We start from the raw sequence: 27,325 nt of genomic DNA on the forward strand, positions 1-27,325 counted from the left end.
TAACACTGAACATTTATTCTGCATGAATACAATCATGATATTTTTATTTCACCTATAAAATAATACGCGTATACAATCAAACACCAAAAAGCAATAGCAACAAAAAAAAAAAAAGAAAATTAGGAATGAATTGAATTAAATTATAGGAATGTGTGATTGATAAATTAGATCAATTGTTGTACATATAGTGCAGAATTTCAGACTTCATCGATGGATTCGGAGGGATTTATTAGTGCCGGAGGTTTAATTCACTCTCCCTCATCCCTACCTCTTCCTGTATTTTTCCATGCTTGTAGTATGGGAGTTGAATTAAAACCGTTTTCTGTTTATGATTCCAAATAGTATGGCAAAGAGTACAGCGCTCAAAAGGTAGATACCTCTTCGAATGACCTGTTCAGTTGCGTGTATTTATATATTAACAGGTATTTATGAGTGTGCACATGAATTATATCTTTGCGCAGGTGAATTTTCAACGCTATTTAAAAACTCACCTTCTCTTGCCAGGCCCGATTGGCGGTGCACTTTTGAAAGGGCATTCTAGAAAAATGGACCGAATTGTACAACGGCACCCAAGTATTCGGAAACAACCAATACAATATGGTGTCCAAATGTTTTCGGAATATGAATGATTTTCTGTTCACCAAATCTCGCATCTGAAACGAGAATTTTTTTTTTTTTCACTTTTGAAGACAAGCTTTGTTCCGAATCTTGTTGCAAAGAATCCAAGGCCAACCACCTCAACGTAATTGTACATCGCCAAATCGCAGATCACGTGGGCATCCGTACATCTGAGCTCTGTGAAAGCAGGGAGAGTCATGGTCAAGTCGGAGTTGTATTTTTCCAGGAGTCTGTCCAGAAGAAGGCAGTCCTCGAATCCCTGGTAGCGGAAAATGAGAGAGAAGAACATGGCAGTTACCAAGTGTTATTGAGCCATTTAACTGAGTTTTTCATAAGTCTTACAGTGTTCATTCCTTGACCGTAGAATGGAACCATCGCGTGAGCGGCATCTCCCATGATGACCGCTGAATTTTTCACGTGAAACGGACGGCACTGCGATCAGAAAATGGTTAATAAGTGAATTATATTCTGTCTACGACGTTCGATGAAGATCGTAAAAAACGATCGGATACGCGGTAAATTATGTACCTTGACGGAAACCAGAGGTAGGGGTGAATTGTCAAAAAAATCTTTCATCAGTCTGTCTTCGCCGAGTAAGGGAACGGCATCTGGAAATTGTTCTCTGAAGAATAATAGTAATTTTTCGCGTGTCCGAAGACCCTCGAATGTCTTGAATGGAGCGAATAAAGTTACTGTGTATGATCCATCCTGATTCGGTAATGCGATCATCATAAACTCTCCTCTGGGCCAAATGTGGAGATTATTTTTCGCCATCGCAAACTGCAACCGATCGTTGAAATCGATATATATATAAGGTATTTTACGGTAGTTCATGTGATCGATTTGATTGAAAAAAAAACATTCACCCAATTGTCTCACCTTTCCCTCTCCTTTTGGGGGAATGCAAAGCTCCATGTAACCGTGTTCGATGTAAGTCTGGCTGAAATTGTAGAGCGGTTTTTTCATCATGATCCTTCGTACCGCCGAAAAAGCTCCGTCGGCCCCGACAATCAAATCAGCTGAAGCCTGCTCCTCCCCCATCGTTTTCCGACTGGATATAATTTTTTGTTCAAATTGAGAATATAACGTTAGTTAGTTTCAAATATTTTCTTATTTCCAATGTTCGTTGTACTCACTCCAATAACGTCAGCTCTCCATTATCCAAATCAGCGCTGACGAGCTTTTTATTGAAGAAAAACTTTACGTTCGGATATTTCTCCGCGGCTGCGAACATTTTTTTTTTTGTTTCCTTCAACTTTTTTCACATGTCGTTAATTGCTAGCGAGTGGTTTGACGGTATACATGACTAATTAGTGTCGACAAAAATTAATTGTACTCCGCGAGACGTGCGGCACACCGCGTGTACGACATTCGATATTTTTGTATCTTGTTACACCGCGTGAAGCCATAAAAATAATCACTTCAATGGGAGACATAAAATTAACGGTAGGGAGCACTGCTCGGTTACTTCCGATAGCTGGTAAAACAAAAAAAAAATGATTATACGCTACACAGCGGATATAACATTGATAATCTTATTCAACGAGAGCTTTTTCGCTATATCGGACACTGCCTGATATTTAGCCTGATTTGCTAGATCGGAATGACCCTGAAAAGCGATTTTGGTATAGAATTGGTGCTTGGCGCAGGATCAAGGAGCATTTTTCTATCTTAAAATTGCTTGTGATCGTGAATTTAGAATCTCATAGAATGCATATCGAGTCATTTTTGAATAACTCACCATTCAGTAGCGTCTCGTTAAGATATCTTCTGTTAACCGAATATATGCACTGCAGGAAAAATATTAATCTTGATTAATTATAATCGTAGCAATTGTCGGCCTCACTCGCAATCCAATTTTTGATCTACAGCAAGTTCGTTGCTGTAAATCTGATAGGCAACTGGTTGAGATAAACGATAATTACCGAAATAATCCGAATTTATGTGACTTACATTTTTATTCACAGGATCGTAGGGTATTTCCGTCAATTTTCCATCCTTTCCGTGTATCATTCTGGCTCGCATTGGGATCCCATGCTCCTTGACCAGGACATCTTCTAGTCCTATTTCCCGCAATGCTGCTCTACCTCGTGCGGAAAGAGCCAGATTAATACTTCGGCCACGAACTTCTTCCACCACCCGAATATCTGTCGCATTTTAAAAAAAATGTTCATCGTAACATCAAAATTTGCACAATTACTTTCGTCTTATTAACATCGGGAGTTCGCAAGTGACGATTTATCAATTATCTTATACCCTCGCGGTACTCGTAGAGGTGAACACTGTGGTTTCTTTTCGCGAAGAAGCAGGCCGCAAGAGCCCCCACCTGGAAAATTACGATTTGGATGACGGTTTTTAATTGTTTTTTTTTTTTCTTGCTACCGCTTTGTTTTATCAACTTTTTCGAAATCTACAGTTTACCGACCAGACCACCACCGATCACGGCGATTTTAAGGGACGGTGCGGACTCGACCGTTGTCATGATTCCTAGACGTGGACTGAAGCCGCACCGGTGGTTGAACAGGGTATATAGAACTATATCAATGTACACAGCTCATGTACATACACAAATTATAACACTGGATACCCAACGGTGTAGCTAAAAGATCGAAGAACCCTGCGCGGTCTTTAGGGAACTGCTGTACTTTTCCCATATCATACGATACGCATCTCGACTGCAAGGCTTCGCGGATCAATCGATTCCCATCATAGCGGAGGGAAGAGAACGTTCTTTCAAAAAAGGAAATCGTCACGCAGTAAGCTCAACAAAGATTTCCCCGCAGGCATGGATATGAATTTTTGAAATCTTATGTGAATCGGCAGCAAATCGGGAGACTTGCTTCGTACTCTCGCAACGTCTGTGCCGCGGGTGCGGCCCTGAATCGGCTTGGTATTGAATATAGTGAATATTATCGATGCGTGCGAGCCATTGTAACAAGAAACCATCCGCCGTCGTCACGTTATTTATTTTTTTCTCTTCTGGGAGTATTATAAGACGTGGACAGATTTCCGGTGCGGAGATAGATCTTCTCCGGTTACGAGGAGCGACCATGGTTTTTTTTTCGGTGAGCTTGCAGCGGATATCGTGAATTTTTTCAAATCGTCGTCGTACGAGCGGCGACACGATGGAAAGATCTCGCGTCCGAAGGTGACGGCCCAGTTATGAGAAATGGCGAGCTTCGCAGCAAAAACGCTTCGTTCGGTGCGACCGAAGACGATTGAACTTTTGAATCCATGGTAGGATTGTCACGGCGAACGGTGATAAAATTTCGGTTGCAGAGGCGGCACGCGACGCTCGTGCGGTTTGCTCGTTGGCGCTAGCGATGTTTAGCCGAGTTGTTAAGCAACCCTTTCCAACGAAATAAGTCCGGACGACGTACGTAGGTATACGTTGGCCGAAAGATCGAGGCGCGAATCAAAAATAGCCCTGGCAGTCAGTGCGGCGATGTCGAGGGCGAATGGTTCGCGGAGTTGGAGCGCCGTGCAGCCGTGCACTCCGACGATCCTCCTAATCGCGTTCCTCTTGTTATCGGGGTGGTTTACCGGGATAAGTGATGCCGCTAAAGCGCGTCCTTCGGAGGAACCTTCCCGGGGGAACCGGCCGACCACTCCTAAGGAGGTCGAGCCGGTCATCGAAGAGGTCAACGCTAAACAGCTAGAGAGAGCGCTCAACGACAAAGACTTTGTAGCCGTGTATTGGTGTAAGTGCATAGAGCGAGCCGATCTCATTCGATGATAAACGGCTGCGGGGCGGGCGGTTTTTTGAAGAATAAAAAGAAATTCGGATTTAAAATTACACGAATAGTGAATTGCAGTGCTAATTAAATATTGTGCATTCAATGGGAAGGAATAATTGAACGATTTGTAAGAATTTCATGTTTCAAAAGCGAGAATTGTCATCTGTAAATTTGCCGGGGAATATCGAATGTTTGAATACACGAACGATGATGTAGATCGTTCTTCGGCTTCTCGCAGCACGTGTCGAACCGGAAGTCTCGCCGAAAACGCCTTCGGCCTCGTTCGATGAGGGGGGCAACGTATTATCGTACCTCTCGAGAATTTAATCGTTGGATAACAGGCGAATTGCTTTTCATAGATGTAGATTATTTTTCATCATTTGGACCATATCCTCAAACGCGATTTACAGGGTGCTTCGGCGAAACTCGAGGGTATTCATTTCCGCTTAACACGTGTGCAGATGAAGAAAAAGTTACGTAACTTCGTTACGCGTTGCGGTTGAGTCTAATAAAATATGAGAACTTTTTTTCGACGCCAGTTCTGCGGACAAAAATTAATCATTCATTTTTCATTTTCCCATAAATCTTAAATCACACTTGGAATATCTTTTGCTATTTGTCATCGTCTTCCGCATCATAGAGATTTCCAAATTATGGAGAATTTCGAAAGACGTGAATCGTGTTCAGACGTATGAAAAAAAATTCAAATTCTACAAACGATAGCCAAAGTCACGTGGGGTAAACTTTTGATCGAGATCATTCGGATATTTTCGCTATCGTATCGATGTACGGTAATTTTTTTTTTCGCACACTTTCCTCTGTCAATTCGTATGGATGTTTAATCGATCTTTCTCGCGGTGGTTAGTGGGACGAAAAATTTGCTATTTCTGTCCGTTTGCGTCTGGGTCTCGAGCGAATTCCTATGGCGGGTTCGCCGTTGGATTCGCAAGGACGTTTTCCCGGGAGAAAAAGATCGTTGAAAATAAATCTATTGAACGTAGCAAAATATACAGCTGCCCGATCCGATTTCCAAATCCTTCGTTATATCGGTCCCAACTGATCACACGTAAAAGTCTGCAAAATCATGGCGTTCGTTTTGCGGAATTTCAGCTGCAACCGCATTATTATTCATCGCTTTAATAAGGACCTAACCAGACGAGCTTTTGAGCTCGACTAACACGTGCTAGATGCCAATTATTGTTCCTCCTATCACCGGGTACCGTATATCGAAGCCAAGAGTGTATAACCTCGGGATAAAAGCTTTTTGGAAAATGATCATTTCAATCGGTGCCAAGATAGTAGCTCTAATTTAACGTATGAATCGTATAGGTGAACCTATTCCAAACTGCTCGTATCCTTCGAACAACGTAATCGGTCCGAGTAAAAATTCCAGTCGTACTCCGATCTCCGGTATTTAGCAAAAAAAATCTACAACTCTGTAACATCAGCTGCGTGTATCGAATCATAGAGCATTCGAACGGACACTTCTATAATAGCACGTGAGGCCCGTGAATCAGGCGATCAACAAAATTAATTTTAGTTTAATTTCGTAGCCTGCTGCGATAGGTACAGCGACTCAGGGGAGAGGGGGAGAGGGGGGGGGTAAACTTTGGGTAAAAAGGCGAGAATCAACTTTCTAGGTCTGGGCCAGACATCCGTCGTCCGTGGATAGTGTACCTTAAAGATTTTCTGGTATAGGGATGAGACTGCGACGAGAACATTGAGGGAGGGAGAGAGAACCAAAGATCAGAACCGGAGGTCTGGCAGGAAGATGAGTAGATCTCCGCTACGCTGCTACTGCAGGCGGCTTCGGTGCTCGCAAGGACGGTTTGGTGGATGGTCGGCTGACACCACTTTTAGACCCTGAGCTATTTTCGCCCGCGCCTCTACCTCGGTATAACGTCTTAACGAAAAACATTATCGGTATACACGTTATACCTCCTACCTACACGTACGTCGCGATGGTGGTCTCTTCTCGATTTTGCCGCTGACTGCGGACCTTTTTTTTTTGCTCTCCCTGATCGTGTCTCCGGACCTCCGTCCGCCTACTTCCGTGAAATATTTATCCCCCGCTGAGTTTGGAAGATGATTTGATCCGTGTTATGATTTATAAGAACATCGTGCGCAGAGCCGGCCGCAATTTCTCCGGGGCAAAGAAGTCCAATTTTATAATTTTATTACACCGCACAAAAATAAATCGGGATCGGAGTAACTCGAGACCAGATTTCCCCCTTCGCAAGAACGACTTGCGTCACATATATCCTTGTTACGTTCCCGCAATTTTTCCTTTTCGCAATTTCTTATTTTCACCAAAATCATGCGCTCCGTCTTGAATGAGCGATACGAATTTGGAAAAAATTAATGATCTTACGTCGCTCGTGTGGTAGAATTTTCAATAATTCTTTTTTCTTAATTCCATGCTTCGAAAACTCGCCGACCTGTTGTCTGGTCAACGACTCACTGGCCTGGGCAGACGGTATTCAGAAAAAAAGCAGAAAGAAAAAAAAATAATGCAGTCTAGGGTGCCAAATCATTACGCACTAAAATTGGGCTGAAGTAGGGTGAATGATGAATAGTAGATTTTGTGGTTGTCCTATAAAAGCCCGCATGTTTATAAGATTAACTATACATCGCTACGAAGATTCTCGTTAAAATAAACGAATTTGTATAAATCTCATGGGCAGCGGTACGGACGTCGAATAACCCCAACGTGTACATCATCCGCATCCACTTTCTGACAGCCGTAATTTGTCGAGTCATATAGAGTAGCTGGTATTTCCGGTTCGAGAATTATACTCTTCAAGTGCTATTATCACATTAGTTTTCAACAATAAACGTCCGACCGAGAGAAATCAATCTCAACCTTTCAGCTGAATAATAATGAGAGCTTTTTCTTGCCCAAACCCAAAATCAAGCTTTCTCTCGAAAGAAAAAAAGAACCTAGAGCTAGATATGACGAGCGAACTTGCCTCCATTCGAGGAAAAATAATTGCTCTTGGTGCTCGGAGTGAAAATCGTCGCAGTAAAATAGGCGGTTTCAGCAGCCGACATGAGAACGCCTCGCAGACGTTGAAGTGGAGGATTTTGCGGGGGAGTATTATGCCGAATGTTATTGGCTCGGCACGGGTTGTGAAAAGGAGACAACGTCAACTGGTCCAGATATCGTAGAGGCCAGCTGGGTGTGCGAGTGAAACAGAAAGAGCCAGGTTTACATCGGCGTCTCACCGCGGGCTCTATTCTCAGGGTGCCATCTCCTAAAATGGTGGGCGACATCGCCCGGAGTATAGAGTGAGTCGGGATATATAGCGAAGGATGTTTCGTGCGGTTGCGATGCGATGAATCGCCGAAAAGTAAAAACTAGAAAAGAAAAACCGCCGATTGTAACAGATTTTTTGCGATTTTTTCCTTCTCCCTCACATGCAACGCAGCCGTTTACTACCGATTTTCAACACATTTTACCGATCGGAGTAGCGACCATTTTGTTTTCCGTACTACAGAGTATAAGAACCCGCGGGGTAGACCGCGACGTATAGAATAAATAGTAGCAACGGTGCAGATCGAGGTGGGGGAATTAAGAGCGAAGCTTTTTGTAACCCAACACCTGAGCGAAAGACAAAAATACACGAGTCATTCGACGAGTAATTTATAGGCGAATTATAGGCGAATAATCCTCATTTTTTTAGGGGGTTTTCTGGAGCCGATGCGTAGAAGGGAATTGAAAATTGATATTTCACGATCGTCCTGGTAAAGCTATTCATGAAACACTCTGTTTCACGATTATCCAGAATCAACAAAAAACGTCATGAGATTTCGATGACCGCAAAAAAAAAAAAAAAATTGATTTATTATATACACCTATATTTGATGTTGAAATAGCTGACCTGATTTTCAATTTTGGGACTGGAAAGGTCATTATATTCATAGAATTTTTTTTTATATCCAGGCAGATATTTGGCTGAGAAAGACACGCAGATTTGGTTTATTGGTTTGTTTAGTTACACTGTATAGGATAAGATAAATGCCGAGAGTTTGGCAAAATGATATGTTTCTATAATTATAGTTGATCGTTTTACGCTAGAAATATACATAGATCTACGCGAGTGCCTCTTTTCCCCGTTATCTATAGCAAATGGTTTGATTTAGTTCCGCGTCTCAGGGATGGAATGATTCACTATAAATCGAAGACCCTCATTTTAGCACAACTCCATAAAACCAATAAATCATTTTCATCATCAGTTGTTAGAATCGCAACGGAATATCAACCATTTTTTTTCTATTATTCTTGCAGATGCGAGAAGTTGTTTAACGTGCGATAAGGTGCTTGCGGAATTAGAAAAAATAGATGACGACACGGACACGTTCGGGGTGGATTTTGTTAAAATAAACGACAAACGATTGGCCAAACAATATGGTATCAAAACCTTCCCAGCTCTCACCTACTTCAGGGAAAAGGTACCAATCATCTACGAAGGTCAGTAATCGTCTTTTGAAAAATTATCATAATGTGCGAACATAGAAAAAAAAAGAGTTCCATTACTTTATTACACGTAACAGCAAGTTCGTGTTATGCTACGTATGACGCTGCACGCTTCTTCACTGAATTTGCTATGTCTCGTTCATATATTTACAATATACCGTATGTGTATTGGCCGAAAGCCAAATGGTTGATTCCACATTACGAGTGCATCGTGCAATAAGAGTACATAGGGTATCTCGTTGAATTTTATGTGATTTGGAGCTTTAAAATAAAAAAGCAATGGGAAGCGTCGCGTAACATAATCACGTACAACTTCGGTGTTCCAATTTAATTACTTTAATTAATTTTTAGGTGACCTGATGGACGAGGAAAATGTCTTGGATTTCTTAACGAGCTTGGAAGCGATGGATTTACCAGATAGAATTGAAGAAGTGAACGCAAAGATTTTGGAAAAAATTGTCGAAGAGACGGAATTCGTCGCAGTACTTTTCTGTGAGTATACTTCTTTCTATTTACCACCATTTTCACAATCTCTTGTACTTACATAGGCATACTTGTACCATAGATATATCGAACATACTTATTATTATTATTATTGAGCATATCTATAGGCATATCAGGTACATGATCAACGAGAAAATTCCCACGTGCGGTGCATCCTCTTCAGTTGCTGCCGCTGATCAATTTATTAATTTAGACATCTGATCGCGCGATTGAAATTTTTTATTCTAATTTTAATTTTCTCCATGATCATCTTTTAATGCACGTCGCACATATACGGTATGGATCACTCCATAAAATTATGTACATAATTAGTTAAGGCAGCTTTTCGCTAAACTAATCTTACGACATGTATATATTTTACACCATCGCACATGCGTGCACGCGCACACACCCACACACGCACACACCCACACACGCACACACACGCATACGTACATACAGAGTATAAAAAAAAGAAAGAATTTCACAAGTGCATATTGTACATATATGTATCCTCGTGACACAAGATTTGCGTCGAACTTTGCACAAAAATAGAATTTACGAAAAATGAAAAACAGAAAAAGCTCGAGCAAGGAGAAAAATCGAATCGACGTTAAATGTCTTTGAAATTCCTACTACACGACAGTCTACTTTCTGTAAATAAAACATATATGTCAACCTTTTGTGTGTGTTGGTGTGGATAGGTCCTGACACGAAGAGGTGCTCGGGTGTCAGCTCTAGTAAGTACACTTTTACACGACGTCAAAACAGTTGATCGTTGTCACCAATTATCTGATATCTCCACGCACATTGTTTATCATCGTTGTTGTTATCATTATAATTATTACTGTACCTGTGCACACATGCAAGGCTTTATTAACAGACGAAACAACTGGGAATAATGTATTTTCCTATACATTTCATCCCCTTTTCGATTTTTCATTTTTGTTCCTCCAATTGTGTTCTGAATCGAAACGCGCTCCTTAATTTTCTTCTGGTCTCAAGTTCGACATTCAGATGTACGATAACCCTCCCAAAGAAGAGAAAAAAAGAGGGAAGTAAAATGGCCAGATTTTCAACTACTAATTTTCATGATCGTATCAAGTTTAAATCGTATGCGTAGTATAGTGGGAATATTATTCTTGTGATTTTTGTCTGCTGCACGAACTTACAATAGGTGTTATCTTTACTCATTTGTTCATCTCTTTCTCGCATATATCAGTGAGATCAGTGTTAATTAATTTGTACTTAGACTAGCGAATGAGTGATGCACCCCGTAGTTCATTTATTGACATCCAGAAATTTTATAATTCTATCTAAGTCACGTACTAATGGTCAACGATTTTTTTCTCAGATGAAATAATGATTACCCTCAGATCCACCTTCGAAGAACGCCGGATAGAATGCGAATGAATATAAATTTTACGTTCACTTGTCGTAGATTATCCTATAACTTTTTTGTTTCATCGTTTCAATTTTTAATTGCCCGGTGTATCACGTGTGTAATATATATGTATATGTTTTAACACGGTGTCAACAAGATCGAAAATAGAACAGCATCGTTTGCATGTGTGGTACTAGTTTAGCGGCAATGATTCTTGATCAGATTCGTTTTGGTGTTGCAAACGAGATGAAAAACTTTTAAAATTATTAGAAATTGAATTGCATCGGTTGGCTTTTGAGTAGCAAATATTGATGTTCGTAAGTTTATGCTGTTGGATATTATCCTGATGAGTGTTGCGGCTAACAGATATATTTTACTTTTCATATTACACGAGATATTATGCCGTTTGCATGCTTGCAGCATCCAACGAAGAGATGCCAATATTACGTCAGGTATTTCACTGGATGGCTGCCAGTCCTTAAGACTTTACATAATTGCCAGCCTTTCGGTTCTCATTTTTTTCTTCATTTTTTTCGTAGCCCCTTTGACGAGCTTATTTTTATTATCGCCTAAAATGAATTTGACATCGAGAAATTATTTTTCCGAATTTTTCATCCTCTCTCACATGTATGAGTATGTGAGTTTTTTTTTCTCATCGTCAGCTGGTATTCCGTTTTTAGGTAGAATCCGTATTTTTGCATCTATGTAGATGAATTTTCTTCCGAACCATCGACTGCAGCAAATGCCATAATAATTTTCTTCATTTGAAATGGGACAGACAAACCAGACTGCAAAAAATGCGCCAAGGCTCTTCAAGAACTGGAAAATATCGACGACGAAGCCGATCAATTGGGCATCGGTTTCGTAAAAATTGCCGATGAAAATCTCGCAGATGAATACAATCTTGGACCACTCCCAGCTCTTGTCTACTACAGGCATCAAATTCCAATAATTTACGAGCGTGAGTCATTCATCTTCGAATCAATGTTTCATTGCTTTTATTTTTCTACGACGAAATTAGAATACGATTTTTATTCTTCATCGCTTATCAATTACAGACGAACTGAGCAAAGAAGAAGACGTATTGGAATGGCTTGTAGCGAACAAGAGTACAGGTGACGAGGAAGATGTCATTGAAGATGTTACCGCCAAGACTCTGAACACCCTTATCGGAAATATCGACAACCTGGTCGTTCTTTTCTGTTCGTAATGATAATATTTCTTTTTAAAAAGTTGATTTCTTTTTTGTTGTTTCTATTGGAATTATCTACTACATTCATATTGTCGACCACAGACGATCACGGAGACGAAGATTCGATGCAGGTTCTTACCGAGCTGGAAAAAATTGATGACGATTGTGACAAGCATGGTATTCAGTTTGTAAAAATTGACGATGATAAGGCTGCTAAGGAATTTGGAATTGACTCCGTACCCGCCATCGTTTATTTCGAAAAGGAACTACCCAATGTCTACGACGGTTAGTCGAGTTTATTTTCGAATTAATTGGGATATTAATCGATCGTAATCTGTACTCATTTACGTGGATCTTCTTCGTTTCAGGCGACGTTGAAAACGAGGATGAAATTTTAGAGTGGCTCTTGGCACAATTGGAAAAGGATGAAATTGAAGACGTTACCGACGAGATGCTTGACCGACTTGTGAAAGAAGGAAAAACTTTGGCGGTACTTTTCTGTGAGTCAATGGAAGATGATTTTAACGCACGATCATCGACTCGAAAAAACCTGAAACATTTGTTTTTATTTTCATGATATTTCAGACGATAATAATGACCGGAAATCTCAGCGCGTTTTGAACGAGTTGGAGAACATCGACGACGAGTGCGACTCGCTTGGCATCGTCTTCGTGAAAATCGACAACGTTGAAGAGGCCAGAGAATATGGAATTGAAAAGATTCCAAGTTTACTCTATTTCGAAAAGGGGATACCCACCCTTTTCGACGGGAATTTGGAAGATGAGGAAAAAGTTTTGAAGTGGCTCGATCACCAGCAAAAAAACGACCAGATCGAAGACGTTACCGACGAGATGTTGGACTTGGTCATCGAAAAAATGCCATACGTCGCTGTACTGTTTTGTGAGTCTCTTCCGCAACCCTCGTCACTGTCAGATTCAGGGTTTTAATTTCAATAATCGATCAACAGATGACAAGGATCAGAAGAAGAGTCAGAAAATCCTCGCGGAGTTAGAGAACATCGACGACGAATGTGACCAGAATAATATCGCATTCGTTAAAATCGACGACGAAGAAGAAGCGAAGGAGTACGGTATCGACTCCCTTCCCACTCTTGTGCTTTTCGAACGGAGGATACCTCACGTTTACGAAGGTTGGTGCAGATTTATGTACACAATTGAAACTAAATTAAAAATCGATTTCGACGATCGTTGCAATTATATGGACGATGACCCACAGGTGACCTCATGAACGAAGATCAACTGCTGGGATGGCTCCTTCACCAAAAACGGCACAGTGAAATTCCGGAGATCACGGATGAGATGATGGAAAAACTTATCGAGACCACACCGTTTTTGGCTGTTCTTTTCTGTAAGCTATTTTCATTTCTCTACGAAGAATGATTTTCAAGAGTTTCGTCGAGTGCTAGGCTCCGGTGAACAAAATTTCTCGATATTCCGTAGATGACAAAGATGACAAACAAGATATGAGAATATTGAACGAACTGGAAAACATCGATGACGAATTGGAAAAAGAAGGTATCGTCATTGTTCGAATGGACAACGATGCGGAGGCGAAAGAATTCGGAATCGACCATCTTCCGACCTTGGTTTACTTCGAAGAAAAAATTCCTGCCATCTACGAAGGAGATCTTCTTAACGAAGATGAGGTACTCAAGTGGTTGATTGAGCAGAAGAATACAGCTACCATCGAAGAAGTGACGGATGAAATTCTCACCGATTTAATCGACGAACACGAATACGTCGTCGTATATTTCAGTAAGTTATTATAAAATGATTCGATCACCGGGCAGGGAAATTTCATCGCGATCATTTTCCAGGCGGTAAGTGCGAGGAAGGCGAAGAATGCGACAATATTCTGCTCGAGCTGGAGAACATTGACGACGAATTGGACGAAACTGGAATAATATTTGTTACGACCGAGGACACCGGTATCGCCAAGAAACATGGAATCAAAAATTTCCCGACTCTCGCTTTCTTCAGGAACAAAGATCCGCTGATATACAACGGTGACATCGAAGATGAGGACGAAGTACTGTCTTGGGTAACGGATGAAAACACCCTTCAAATACCTGGAAAAATTGAAGAGGTCAATTCAAAGATGCTGGAGAACATATTGGACGAAAACGATCACGTCGTCATATTTTTCTGTGAGTAAACAACCGATGTTTCATCTCATTGTCGAGAGTCGAAAGATCACTCTTCAACTTTTTCGCTTACTTACAGACAGAGAAGGAGATAAGAAGAGTCAGAAGATTCTCCAAGAGCTTGAGAACATCGATGACGAATGCGAAGAGAAGGATATAGATTTCGTTAAAATATCCGACGAGGGTATCGAGAAGGAATACGATCTTCCGAGTCTTCCAGCTCTCGCCTTCTACCGACACAAATTCCGTCAGATTTACGCCGGTGATATGATGCATGAAGAAGCCATCTTGGATTGGGTACTGGACCTTCATAGTTCGCAACCGGACATCATTGAGAGTGTCGACAGGAAGACTCTCCAATTACTCATCAACGACGTCGAGCATCTGGCCGTATTTTTCTGTGAGTTCATGTTTGACGACCACGCGTGTAGTAGATAGCCGAACGATCCGCGTGATTAATGCGATCTACTTTCGCAACTTTGTTGTATAATTTCTGTTACTCATCCTATAATACGTAGATGTTTGGAAATATTTTTCCCAGATGATGACAAGTGTGACAATTGTCCCGAGATACTAGAGGAACTCGAGACAATTGACGACGACACGGACAAACATGGCATTCAGTTTGTCAAGTCTAAAGATGCCAAATTGGCTGCTGAAATTGGCATCTTCTCATTCCCAGCACTTGTTTATTACGAGACTGGTGTGCCCATCATGTACGACGGTAAGCCACGAAATGCTTTTTGTTTTGGCTTTCATCCCGAACATCAAAATTTAAACCCGTTCGAATTCCTCATCCAGTGCACATTTAATAGATGTAATTGTCGGATCCTAAAATGTTGGATCAGATCTTAGGTAATTGGAATATCATTTTTTAATCATCACTTGGCTTAATATGTATTTTCCTTGCAACATCACTCAAACCATAAGGCGATTTCCGAAACTATAATAATTCTGTGTTTCCACATATATTATATTCAGTATTGTCGGTATGATTAAATAATGATGAAAATTTATCGATCATTCCGAAGGAAAGAATGAGCATTTTTTTTTTTTTTTTTTTCTTTTGCTTTTGATTTCATAGACTTTATAGATTGAGCAAAGGAGAGCAGGTAGGAAATTTCACACAAGGTCGCAATCCTTCATTTCAGGATCCTGACGGCGTCAGCTATAGTGAGTTCAACTAGTGAACAGAAAAGAAAAGATATCAGAGAAAAATACCAAAAACTAAAAAAGAGAGAAATCATAGATAAACGAACAAACGCGTACCTCAAATTATCAACTGACTAAGTAATTTACTCTAACTTTTATAGGTAATCTTAAGAACGAGGACAAAGTTCTGGAATGGCTAATTGAACAGAAAAGTAAGCAAGTTTCTAGGATGATGATTATTATTACTGGCGTATTATTTTTTGTGACCTTAATATCAGTTATAACAATACCGCCCGGGTACAAATACAACACATACGCTGTGGTTATCACCCCGGTTACACTCCCGCCACCGCGTTCACCGTAAATCATACTTAAATAAATAAAAAAAACACACACGTACATACCCTACATAGATATATTACCTTGAAACCCACGCATACTCACGCCACTGCCATCAATCTAATCGATTAACTAATCAATTAACAAAAATTATCATACAATTTCTCACACACATACGCACGCGCATCACACCCGCAACATATTACCTGTCGCTACTTATTAACAATTGCATTTACTATATAGTTCATTATACATCCGTTAGATTTGATCTTTCATCGCGACATGTTAATCGATTATACTACGAATCATTTATTCTGAAATTCTTATTCATTTCTTCATTGCACATCACGAATTTGTATGAAGAACGTAAAAACAAAAAAGCGCTGGGCTATTTTTCGATAATATTTCATTCCTATAATTCAGCAGCTTTTTTCTAGTATTGATTTTTACACTTTTTGATGGATAATTTATAACGATCGCTGATTACTTCTTGATAGTCTTTTTTTCGACGCATTATCAGCTTTTTTCATATTTATTAGTTCATCTATTTCGTACATATTGAAATTTTTTATCTTTTATTTGATATGTTATAAATTTCTCTACTATACTGCATGGATAACTCGTAACTGAAAAGCGCCCCTCCGCTTAGGACAACTATATTTTTTGAAATAGGGAAACCACGATTCACGAGATTTCGTATTATAGAATTATTCACGTGAATATTTCATGAGAGTCCAGAGAATCAGCAATATTTCATTTCACCTTTCATATATATTCACATCATATACGTTTACAAACATTATTCGTCTGTCTGCATTGTGCATGACCGATACTAATTAATATGCAGGTAATGATAGTGATGATGATGATGACGATGATAATAATAATGATGATGATGATGATGATGATGATGATGATGATGATGATGATGATGATGATGATGATGATGATGATGATGACGACGACGACGACGATGAAGACGAAGATAATAATGAAGACGATGATGACGACGACGACGACGATGACGACGATGATGATGATGATGATGATGACGATGAAGATAAAGACGAAGATGATGATGATGATGATGATGATGATGATGATGATGATGATGATGATGATGATGATGATGATGATGAAGATGATGAGGATGACGAGGACGAAGATGACGACGACGATGATGATGACGACATCGATGCCGGTAGTGTAAAAACAGTGAGAAAAGCCTTGAAGAGAACCCTAGACAAAGGTAAAAGGACGCCGACGGGAAAACAGAGATAGGTTACGTGAAAGCGAAGTGTGCAAAATATCCGGACTTCGTGTGAAACCAGTGTGAAACCTTTAAAAAATGAAAACCAAAAAAAAAATCTAAACACAAAAAAAAAATAGATAAAAATCCCTCACAAAAAAAAAGAAAGAAAAAGAAAGTTGTGATATAGAAATAATTGCCAGTGACAATTTAGCAATGTTAATCGAATAATCGAATGATATGACTTAGTGAAAGCTTGCAAATTGGAAAAGGATTTCTAGTTCCTTGTACCCATTGCTCGCGGTTGAGCTGGGCTGGAGGGCGTACCGCATGAAGATTTCGCCTAATCAATACGCAATCCTTGCGATTCCCATCCAAGAGAAAAAAAAAAAGAAAAAAAAACCGATCAGAAAATTAAACGAAAACGAAAGAAGTATCCTCAACTGCACTTTATCCTCGTAGCAGATATTATATTACCGTTACATATACATGTATATATGTTTTGTCATATATATACATTTATATTTTTTTTTCTCTCTCTCTCTTTCTCTCTCTCTCTATTCTGCGATGCATGGCAGGCGACAAACTGCTAACTATTAATTATTCATATAGATTTAAATCAGAGGAGCTTTTGAGGTCGATTATTCAAGTAAGATTATGTTAATGGGAATGATGAGAATAAAGCTCCGTTTGTTATCACGAATTTCATTCGACGACGATCGCGAAAGTTTAAAAAGTACATTATCATTAAAAATAGCTGTCGTCTGCAGCGAGTTTCGGAGTCGAGAGAATCGGACTAGCCTCCGTGTATTTTTAACCATTGATTGATTTTTTATTTTTATATATTGTACATCAAAGCTGAAAAAGAAAAAAACGAAATTCCTAACTAAAATAATCAGATGAGGACGATGACAATGATGATGAGAATAAATTGCCAAACCGCGTTACATACCGAAATCGTATTTATTAAATTTAATTTTTCCAATTCCAATTGTACATTTCCGGAATGTATTTTATCATATTATATACATCGTTTTCCGCACCTGCTACTAACTGCTGTTTCTATTTGATTTTTTTTGTCACTTTTTTACTTTATTGTATAATATATTTACGTATTCAAATAATAAATTGTCTACACCGTATAAAATGATAACGTCAAATCGGAGGCTGGTCCTTGACTAGCTGTAGAATTGGTTAATTTTTATTGTTGTAATAATATTTTTTTTTTTTAGTTTTCTTTTCTTTTTTTTTTTTTGTTTCTACATAACTTACTGCACGTTTTTGCTTTGCTGGCTCATTGAGAGTGAAATTCTGGATTTTGAGAAACAAACATCTAAATTTTGAAAAAAAATTATTAAACAAATAATAATAAGAAACAAACCAAAAAAAAAAAAAAACCTATCATTTGAAAATATTCCGACAGGCTAGCCAATTCTCTTGTCTGACTCGCATAATTTGGTGACTGCAGGCGATGGCTGTTTCTACATCGGGATGGGCGGTAAAAGTGCGAAACCCAAGATTCCTTCCTATGCACCTTACCAGTGCTGTCCAGCCGAAGTGGCACGTGGTACCAAAGTCGCAAAGGCCAGCCCAGTAGCCAAGTCTGTGGGTAGAAAGTCATCAACAAAGCTGCAGGTTGCACCCCCGTTAAAGCCGATAAACAAGCTATCGGCAAAGGACAGCAAAAAGACGGCGAATCTACAGGTACCTTCGACTACTGCAAAGGCGGATAGCAAATCGGGAAAAGGGAAAAAGGGATTCTTCGGAAGTGGTAAATATCTGAATTGGTTGTGGTAGACCCGACCCAAAGCACACGACCCAGTTAAATATGAAAACCATAATATGAATCCGAGGCCCAACACATATGTATATATTTTTAACCCCCCCCCCCCCATTATTTTTATTCTCATTTCATTTCATTTTCCTAATATCTAATACCTCCACCTGCATATTATATTTAATAATATTGGTAACAATCATCATCATCGTCGCGATGTCCTTTTCCCCCATCAGCAAAAATCACTCATCTTCGTTACCACCCCTGAGAATAACATATTGCTCAGTGATTAAGCCACTGCCCTTATAATTAGAACAATTGATATTTAGTTTTCATCACTTACCACCGCCACCCCCATATTTTGACAATATTTCATACCGGGGCAGGGACTTGATCCATTGATCCTGTAATCAAATTACACCGGACGTTATTAGACATGCAAATATGTATCGTACGTATCCCAATATAATGACAGGGGTTTGCACGTAATCGCGTCGTTTAACTTTTTATGATGATGATGATGATGAATGAATTTTGAGTGGCAATACAGAAAAAAAAAAAAGAAAAGCCAAAAAAAAAAATCAAAGAAAAAGTGTGGTAGGCATGACACTTTCGTGTTCCACCACAGATGCAGGTGCCACGCCGCTGCGTGGTCTCTGAAGAAACATCGCGGGGTACACAGAAGTGGTCACTGAGCAGTGGATCGGAGCAGTGCTGGTTGCCTAAACAGTCGAGAATTAATCATGAATGACGATAATCATGATGATGATCACGTAGAAAAGACGGTGATAAGAAATGGTTAAATGGAAGAGAAAAGGATATGGATGAAAGACGGGAGAGAAAGAAATACAGATAGAGAGAGAGAGAGAGAGAGAGAGAGAGCGAGAGCGAGAGAGCGAGAGACAGAGAGCGAGAAATGCATTAAAAAATGAACATGTAAATATAAAGAAAACCGGAAGAGGATATTCAGGGATAGTACATGTATATATTTTATGTAGGATAATCTCATCGATACTCCAACAAAACTATAATAATTAATATACATATGAGGATCTTACACGTGAGGTTTTTAGGCTACCAGCACTACGCGAGTCCTTCGCCCAAATATAATCTTTACATCTCTCATCCAAAATTACCATCTCGGATATAACGGAATAATAATAATGGCGATAACAACAATAATTATGGTAATAATAATAATAATACCGTCGAGTGAAATTTACTCATAAACGTATTCAAAAAGGAAAAAAAAAATGATAAAAGTAATATATTATGCAATAACAACTCTGCATTAAAAGAAACATAAAAAATAATTACAATTAATATCACATTTTCGAAAGAATTATGTTATACTCAGCGTCGTGGGCTGGATGTTGCAGTTGTAGCTGGGATTCCGTACCTCATCAAGGTCTAGGGAGAGAAATTCGAGAACGATCAAATGAACGGAAAAAAGAAAATTGAGTTATAGATGAAAATGGCGGGTTGGGTGGGACTGAAGTTTGGAAAAGAGATGAAAAAAAATCACTGGTATCTAAAAATCTGTACATCTAGAAATGGGATTAAGAAAACAAAAAACCGGAGGAAAGCTGCTGAAAGAAATGAAAACTGAATAAATTCATGATGGTTATTTGAAACAGAACGTGGCTGACCAAGACCTCGAACTCGAATTCTGAACCTTCGACAGTGATTGAATAAATAAAAGAAATACCAAACAAAAAAAAAAAAAACAGGATTAATGAACGGGGAGATAATTCAAACAGATGATCATCCATCCTTCCCATAAGGTGACGAGAAAAATTATATATTGCCGGCTAATTGATCGTCACCGTCATTAACAACAGCAACAAAAACAATAACTACACCAACAAACCAATTCATACATACTTATATAAAATAACAACGAGAAAACCAAAAAAGAGAACAGCAACATCTACATTATTATATGCGAATACAAACTACAGTAGCAACTGATAAAATAGACATTATTCACAATGGAATCGAATCGCTATATATATATAACTACCTGGTACTGATTAGAAACGTCATCATCGTCGACACGATCAGTTATAAAAATTTGACGAGAAAAAAAAATGAAAAAAGTTTGTACAAAAATCTGTGATTACTTATAATCAGTAGATTATATATATATATCATCATATACATATACATTACATTTACGAGACGATAATAATTTTTGTAAATGCGTCGCGAGATATTATTTTATTGTTTGCGTACATTGCAGATAATATTATACTATATGCGTCGTTTTCAAATACCTATATTGCGATCATTTTTACTTGTTATATACTATTAATATACAATATACCATACATAAATCTGAATATATTTTTCGTCTCTTTTCATTATCATTTTCTTCTACTTTTACATCACTCATTCATTTTTTGTTTTTCTTCATCATATATTTCAGTCAAAGAATTCAATTTAATTGCTACATACATACATACACATGTAACGGTAATATACATTATTTTTACGCAAAGATCATGCGGTGTTCCTACGTAAACGAATTCAGCCATAACAATGATGATGATGATGATGATTATAATAATAATGATAATAATAATATTAATGATAATGATGGTAATAATGATAAATAAATAATAATAGTAATATTAATAGTCAAGTAATGATAATTATAACAATAATAATACAATAATAATAAAATAATCATAATCATAATCATTTAATAAAAGTTATAAATATTATTGCACCATTCACGTCGATAATATCATCGATCATCTCTTCGCTATATTAATCATTATATTAGATCATGTATACATATTATAATATTAATAATAGTGATAATAATATCATCTGTTCCGCTATTTTGCACATATGAAATTATTATTAATATCATCGTGTATACAAATCGCGCATATACGTATACCTGGCATAGGTATACACCGGGTGATAGCTGAAAATATATTTTATAAATTATTGATTCAGAATGATAAATTATTTGACCGTTAAAATCGTTTTTCATTCAGCAATCACATTGATCGGTTATTCATGAGTATGAATATATACTTGTATAATATATTCTCTTCTCTCTTTCTAATTGAAATGAATTCATCGTGATTTTTTACTGTATAAGAGTGAATTTTCAAATGCTTTTTACTTAATTTATCACCCCTAACTCATGATAAAAATTAACAAAAACTCTAACATGATTGGTTTTTTTCTTTCTCAATTTTTTTTTTCTTTTTCTTTCAATCTATAGTATCATACATCTGGCAGCGCACTATTATTCATTTATTTGTTTATTTATTTATTTGTCATGATCGCAAACGATTACTTATTTTAAATTGCACGAGAAATAGATTTTTTCCCAATTTTCTTTTGATTTTTAACGATATCAATAATTATTATACATGCTAAAAACTCGGCCAGATCACTGCTACTAATATCCGTCCCTATAATGTTTATATGTAATCGATAAAACAAAAAAAAAGTACAGAAAAAATGTAGAAACATAAAAAAGTAAGTCATTTAAGGTCGCACAGTTCAACTTATTCCAAAGGGGTTTTCGTGTACATACTTGTAAGTATGTACAAATAATTAACACTTGATCAAACTGCAAAATTTATCTTTTGACAAAGACAACGATCGGGCCAATAATTACCTAACACCCGGTCAAAGACTTTGAGTATCAAAGTAAATAGAAAATTCAAATTCAAAGGGAATTCAATACCCACGACATAACGATAAAGAATGAAAAAATATTGGACTTGTCTCTTCCAGAATACATGGTAAAATTAGAGACAAATTACACTGAACAGAAAAACACACAGTCATGCAATACACTGTACATCAAATCACACCGAAAGATCGGACTTGAAATAGCGTTTTAAAAATTTTTAATTTGCGATCCGTGTAACCGTCGAAGTCTATTTTTTTTCTTCTTTTTTCTCTTGTTAATTATTCAAATTTTTTTCTCACGTTTCTGTGACCACTGACATCAAACGGAGAGTGTGATATAACTGAACGAATGAATAATTTGTAATCGATGCCGAATTATGATATTTTAGAATCAACAATTATTTGAATTATTACATATGAATTACAAAGAATCAAAAGAGAAAAAAAAAAAGAAGTTATCGCACGAATACGCATGAAGAAAAACTTATAGTTTTATTAATGAATATAAGCGCAACATGTATGACAAAATAATATGAGAATAAATATATTTCCTACCGCTAAATCGTATGATCCTTTATCATTGCTTTATCTGAAATTTATACTCGACTTTCATCGACACTTATTCAAAAACCAAAAAGAATCCGAATAAAAGAAAGCTAATCATCTCTATCGCAATTATAGTACATTTTTTTTTTCTTCAAGTAATTAAATACCATAATTAAACGTAGTTAGGACATGTAAAGTATAATAATAACAATAATAATAATAATAATAATTAGAATATAAGGATTTGGAGGCTTTTTTCCGCAGAATTAACAGTTCAGTGATCTCTTGTATGCCTCTCTCTTTCTTTCTATCTCTCTTTCTCTCTCTGTCTTTATCTTACATTATTATCTACACAACTTTTCGTATCCGTACAACATTTGACTTCTCTACTTTGGGCGTCACATGCACACGAGTCACGACTGGGATCAAACTACCACTTTATAGGGTAAGTCAACAGCCCGATTGCCGAGGAGACTTATACGTTCACTATTTTATGTATAACATGCAAGCAAAGTCTGTTCAAAAGCCATTCCAGAACGATTACCCCGAAAATTGAATGAATCGTTCACGAAATAATAACATGTCGTAGAACAATAAATAAAAGTATATTATATTTCTGCTCGTATCGGTAATAATTATGAAAATAGAAAGAAAAAAAAATGATAATGAGGAGGATTGATAAAAAGAAGGAAAAAAAAAACGAGCGTTGTTTCTACGGATTTTCAGAGTATTCGTTATCTGCGTTTAATAGTCTTTGAGTTGCAAGGAATCGCCGGGGATATCGGCGATGGAAGAGAATGGCAGTAAACTGTCTTGTATCCCAGGTAACCTTCTGGACGAAGCTGAAGTACTGAACTGGATGGTCAAGCAGAAGAATGATGCGAGTATAGAAGAAATCGACAGGGAAACTTTATTCAAGTACATAGAGACCAAGGAATTTCTCGCCGTCATATTCTGTGAGTAAATTGTCTTTAAACGATTGAATAGTCTAATCGCGATGAAAATAACCACCGCGATTGTACATTCAGACAAAGAAGAGGACCCGGAAAGTCCGCGAGTCCTGAGGCACCTGGAATTGATCGATGACGAGGCGGCGGAATACGGGATAAAGATCGTTCAGATGAGCGATCGTCTGATGGCGAAGAAGTACGGTTTCCGGAATCCACCCGGTATCACGTATTTCCGTAAGGGAAAGTACATCAACTACGACGGAGATATCGACGACGAGGAAGAGATTCTTGATTGGTTGACCAATCCCGAAAATATGGAACTTACCGATCACATAGAACGCGTGAATCGCAAAATGTTTCACAAGATTCGTCAGACGTCGGATTACGTGGCAGTTTTCTTTTGTGAGTTGTCGTTTGTAGAGGATTTTTTTTTTTCAGAAAAATTCGCTCTGATGGAAATGGAATTGAGAACATGAAATAATCCGTATGTTTAGACAGCAACGACTGCAAACAGTGCAGTCGGGTATTGGCGGAAATCGAGCACATCGACGACGAAGCTGACGGCGCAGGGATTAATTTTGTCAAAATTGACGACAGACAACTTTCCAAAGAATTCGGTGTATTCGCTTTACCGGCCATATTATTCTTTAAAATGGGCTCCAAGGAACCTGTCATATACGCAGGTGATAAATTTATCCTCCAGTTTTTCAAAATTCTGCACATTTTCTTTCTCGATGTCAAACGGCTGGTCAGATAAACTTATTCGAACGTTTTCTCTCAGGCGACCTTTACGACGAGGAACAAATTTTACAGTGGCTTTTGACCCAGAAAGATCCATCTGGAGAAGTGATCGAGGCTCTGGAGGGAGAAGATCTTCTTCATCTTATTCGAGAATCTGACGCCCTGGCTGTGTACTTTTGTAAGTCTGACAGTCCCACAGCCGCTGCCAACTGCCAAGCAGGAATGTATCTTTAGCCTCTCTTTCTCTGGCTGTACAAGTACCATGCTTACTACGTTACAAATAATGTTCGCTTATTTGTTGTCATCATTTTGTCATTATTAGTTTTCATTTTGGTTCTTTTATATTATCGTTTTTGATCATTCACATGCATATATTATACATATACCTAGTCGTTGTATCGTATTGATTCGCGATTATATTTTTTTTCCGACCAATCGAAAGTGCAGCTGCAGCCAGTACGGAGAGCTATTACTGTGTTCCTGTAAAGGTTTCGGTTATTACGACCTTACGATACAAACTGGCCTCCATTTTGTATAATTTACCATACAGACATACTTATTATTATTTAATTAACCCAAGTTTGAGAATCTTATGTCATACGAAGTAACGTATAATATCAACTAATCTATCGCATCGCAATTATCGAGCCTTTTGTTTTCAGATGATTTATTTATTAATTTTTGTCTTTCAACTTTACTTACTCTGAATTTATCTATTTATTTATTCATTTATTTTCAATTCTTTTATCTTTTATTTCTAATTATTTCTGCGATGCTTTGAGAATGCCATGTCTAACTTCCTCCTGTAACCAGAGCTGTACACGAAATAAACGAATGCGCAGGGAACAGAACTCTCTGCGACTTGTGCCAGTCGAAAGCATATCGCAAGCAGATGCGTCAAAAAAAGGAGCTGAAGAACACCGAAGCTGAGGTTGCAGAAGATAACGATGGTACAAGAACTGACCCTGATTTATCACCCCGTGATTATTGCGATCTAGATATCCGACTCTGACTCTTTGTTAGTCTAAACTATTTCATTCAGCTCAAATCATACGTGCAAGCTCAGAACATAATCTTGCACAGTTTCTTGAACCAAACCGCCTCTTCTTCACATTTGTTTAATCATTATTTTTTTTTTTTCTATTTCTTTTTGTTGGTTCCCTCATTCAACGTTTTTCGTTATTTGGATACGTCTGTAATTGCCCCATTACAAAGTTTTGGATCATTTAAAATTTGTCTAGAGTCAAAGGGAGAGCTTTCTCCCTTTTTTTTTTCATTCTACATCAAATACACGTTGTTCAGTTTGGTCCTCGCCTACATTGAGCAAAACAAATTTAAACAAAAAAAAAAAAAAGGACGAAGATGAAATGAAAAAAAATTAGGGATAGATACTCTGGTGATAGGATAAATAAACTGAATGACGTATAAATCGTTTATTTTATCCCGATTCAGCATGCGATCGTCCCAAAGCGCAGCTATAGAAATATTATTGGTAATGTTTCCAATAATTAGCATGTGGTAATTTTGTTATCCTTATACTTTCACAATTAATTGGCAACGTACCTTATCCCCAGCCTTTGGTAGAGTTTTGCTGATTTGATGTGTATGATCGGAATGCGGTGTTTTCATCATCAGTTGTACAAGAACGACATCCAACAACAGTCCAACATCATCAACATTCATCTGCAATACAACTGTAATTTACACACATACACACACACAGTTCAGATCATCTGTATTTATAATTATGAAAAACGTTTTTCATCACGATCGTCACACTCAACATATCGTAATTCGTATTTTATACTTTGTACACTTTCATGCTGTATAGCCCATTCAGAGCGATCCGAGGATCCGCGGAAGAAATTTCTTTTGTTTTAACTTCGAAGTGTTTTTCGCAGATGGTGACGACTGCGAACAGTGCGCTGGAATTCTCGAGGAGCTTGAAAATATCGACGATGATTGCGACAGGCATGGAATAACCTTTGTCAAAACTCAGGTATAGCGTCGTTTTTATTATTTGCCGATCATTTTGAAAAACAAAAAACTTATTACCGAACTCTTCGATCGATCTTCGCAGGATTACAAGATAGCGGAGGACTACGGTGTCACAGATTTTCCGGTTCTCGTTTACTTCGAAAAACAAACACCTAACGTATTCGAAGGTAATTTTAAAACTCGAAGCTCTAGCTGTTCTTTAACGTGAGTTATCTTTGAAAAACGGAATTTTTTAACGCAGGGGAGTTGTCGGAAGAGGAGGAGGTCCTGCAGTGGTTGATTACCCAGAAGACCGAGGACAGAATCGAACTGATTACTCGGGTAATGTTGGAAGCTTCGGTCGAGGACACTCAGTACTTGGCAGTTTACTTTTGTAAGTTTTCTTAATTTCAGGATGACAAATAGTCCGACTTTTGGCTGTTATAAAATTTCTCTTGTATTTTCTCATTGTCAGATAAACAAAACTGCCACATCTGTGACGAAATACTGGATGGACTGGAACGGATAGATGACGAGTGCGACGTTTTTGGAATTCATATGGTCAAAATTCAGGATCCCCAATTGGCTAAACGCTACTCGATTAAAACCTTCCCGGCACTCGTTTACTTCAGGAATGGAAATCCACTTCTGTTCGAAGGTACGTCCCGGTCGGGTCTTCTCTCTGCCAACTTAGATCACGTGATTTATCAATCACTCCTTGTCTTCAGGTGATTTACAAAACGAGGATTCCGTTCTTGAGTGGTTAATCGATGATGATAATCGTGAACTCGCTGACGAGATCGAATCCGTCAACGAGCGGATGTTGGAACGTCTTTTAGACGAGTCTCCATTCTTGGCTGTATTCTTCTGTGAGTTTTA

General features: G+C 38.1%; 3 protein-coding genes and 1 long non-coding RNA gene across 8 annotated transcripts in view; 2 read left to right on the forward strand and 2 right to left on the reverse strand.

The window, feature by feature from the left end:
* LOC105690350 (kynurenine 3-monooxygenase) lies at positions 1–10,213 on the reverse strand. 2 transcript variants are annotated; one of them, XM_025746867.2, is made up of 11 exons: positions 3,044–3,907; positions 2,875–2,944; positions 2,572–2,765; positions 2,360–2,408; positions 1,755–1,842; positions 1,498–1,669; positions 1,147–1,398; positions 961–1,050; positions 737–877; positions 492–653; positions 1–390 (listed from the first exon to the last, which is right to left on the reverse strand). In XM_025746867.2, exons 1-11 carry the CDS (start codon positions 3,098–3,100, stop codon positions 310–312), a joined length of 1,356 nt encoding a protein of 451 aa, XP_025602652.2. In that variant the 5' UTR covers positions 3,101–3,907; the 3' UTR covers positions 1–309. The 2 variants fall into 2 exon arrangements, with proteins under 2 accessions (XP_025602652.2, XP_048512893.1); XM_048656936.1 differs by lacking the exons at positions 2,875–2,944; positions 3,044–3,907 and adding an exon at positions 9,995–10,213.
* Positions 4,037–27,325, forward strand: part of LOC105690380 — a 25,003-nt gene continuing 1,714 nt past the window's right edge. The window contains exons 1-25 of one of the 4 annotated variants that reach the window (XM_020854853.2): positions 4,037–4,319; positions 8,644–8,826; positions 9,184–9,324; positions 10,020–10,055; positions 11,478–11,660; positions 11,758–11,901; positions 11,994–12,176; positions 12,260–12,391; positions 12,477–12,791; positions 12,859–13,041; positions 13,128–13,259; positions 13,352–13,666; positions 13,729–14,058; positions 14,135–14,455; positions 14,597–14,779; positions 23,603–23,734; positions 23,807–24,130; positions 24,223–24,411; positions 24,510–24,647; positions 25,312–25,419; positions 26,371–26,468; positions 26,550–26,634; positions 26,709–26,840; positions 26,922–27,104; positions 27,175–27,315. In XM_020854853.2, coding sequence (XP_020710512.1) covers positions 4,064–4,319; positions 8,644–8,826; positions 9,184–9,324; positions 10,020–10,055; positions 11,478–11,660; positions 11,758–11,901; positions 11,994–12,176; positions 12,260–12,391; positions 12,477–12,791; positions 12,859–13,041; positions 13,128–13,259; positions 13,352–13,666; positions 13,729–14,058; positions 14,135–14,455; positions 14,597–14,779; positions 23,603–23,734; positions 23,807–24,130; positions 24,223–24,411; positions 24,510–24,647; positions 25,312–25,419; positions 26,371–26,468; positions 26,550–26,634; positions 26,709–26,840; positions 26,922–27,104; positions 27,175–27,315 — 4,567 coding nt within the window. In that variant the 5' untranslated portion in view covers positions 4,037–4,063. Of the gene's footprint in view, positions 4,320–8,643; positions 8,827–9,183; positions 9,325–10,019; positions 10,056–11,477; positions 11,661–11,757; positions 11,902–11,993; positions 12,177–12,259; positions 12,392–12,476; positions 12,792–12,858; positions 13,042–13,127; positions 13,260–13,351; positions 13,667–13,728; positions 14,059–14,134; positions 14,456–14,596; positions 14,780–23,602; positions 23,735–23,806; positions 24,131–24,222; positions 24,412–24,509; positions 24,690–25,311; positions 25,420–26,370; positions 26,469–26,549; positions 26,635–26,708; positions 26,841–26,921; positions 27,105–27,174; positions 27,316–27,325 lie in introns of all 4 variants that reach the window. The other 3 variants (XM_048656888.1, XM_048656889.1, XM_048656887.1) reach the window with 3 other exon arrangements.
* On the forward strand, positions 16,705–20,284 carry LOC125501375. The gene is made up of 3 exons (XM_048656946.1): positions 16,705–16,827; positions 18,264–18,566; positions 19,952–20,284. The coding sequence occupies exons 2-3, from the start codon at positions 18,287–18,289 to the stop codon at positions 19,984–19,986; spliced, it is 315 nt and encodes a 104-aa protein (XP_048512903.1). The 5' UTR covers positions 16,705–16,827; positions 18,264–18,286; the 3' UTR covers positions 19,987–20,284.
* On the reverse strand, positions 18,680–19,442 carry LOC125501378. Its single transcript, XR_007278927.1, has 2 exons — positions 18,916–19,442; positions 18,680–18,836 (listed from the first exon to the last, which is right to left on the reverse strand). It is a non-coding gene; the product is annotated as an uncharacterized LOC125501378 (long non-coding RNA).

This window comes from Athalia rosae, chromosome 6 (genome assembly GCF_917208135.1).
Source record: "Athalia rosae chromosome 6, iyAthRosa1.1, whole genome shotgun sequence".
In the NCBI taxonomy this organism is placed as follows: Eukaryota; Metazoa; Arthropoda; class Insecta; order Hymenoptera; family Athaliidae; genus Athalia; species Athalia rosae.

Coding starts and splice junctions, on each gene's coding strand:
- LOC105690350 (XM_025746867.2), bottom strand. CDS start 3,100: ATGACAACGGTCGAGTCCGCACCGTCCCTTAAAATCGCCGTGATCGGT. Junction 1,399..1,497: donor CCCCAAAAGGAGAGGGAAAG/GTGAGACAATTG, acceptor GATCGGTTGCAG/TTTGCGATGGCGAAAAATAA. Junction 391..491: donor ATCGGGCCTGGCAAGAGAAG/GTGAGTTTTTAA, acceptor GCAACTGAACAG/GTCATTCGAAGAGGTATCTA.
- LOC125501375 (XM_048656946.1), top strand. CDS start 18,287: ATGGGCGGTAAAAGTGCGAAACCCAAGATTCCTTCCTATGCACCTTAC. Junction 18,567..19,951: donor AAAGGGATTCTTCGGAAGTG/GTAAATATCTGA, acceptor TGGATGTTGCAG/TTGTAGCTGGGATTCCGTAC.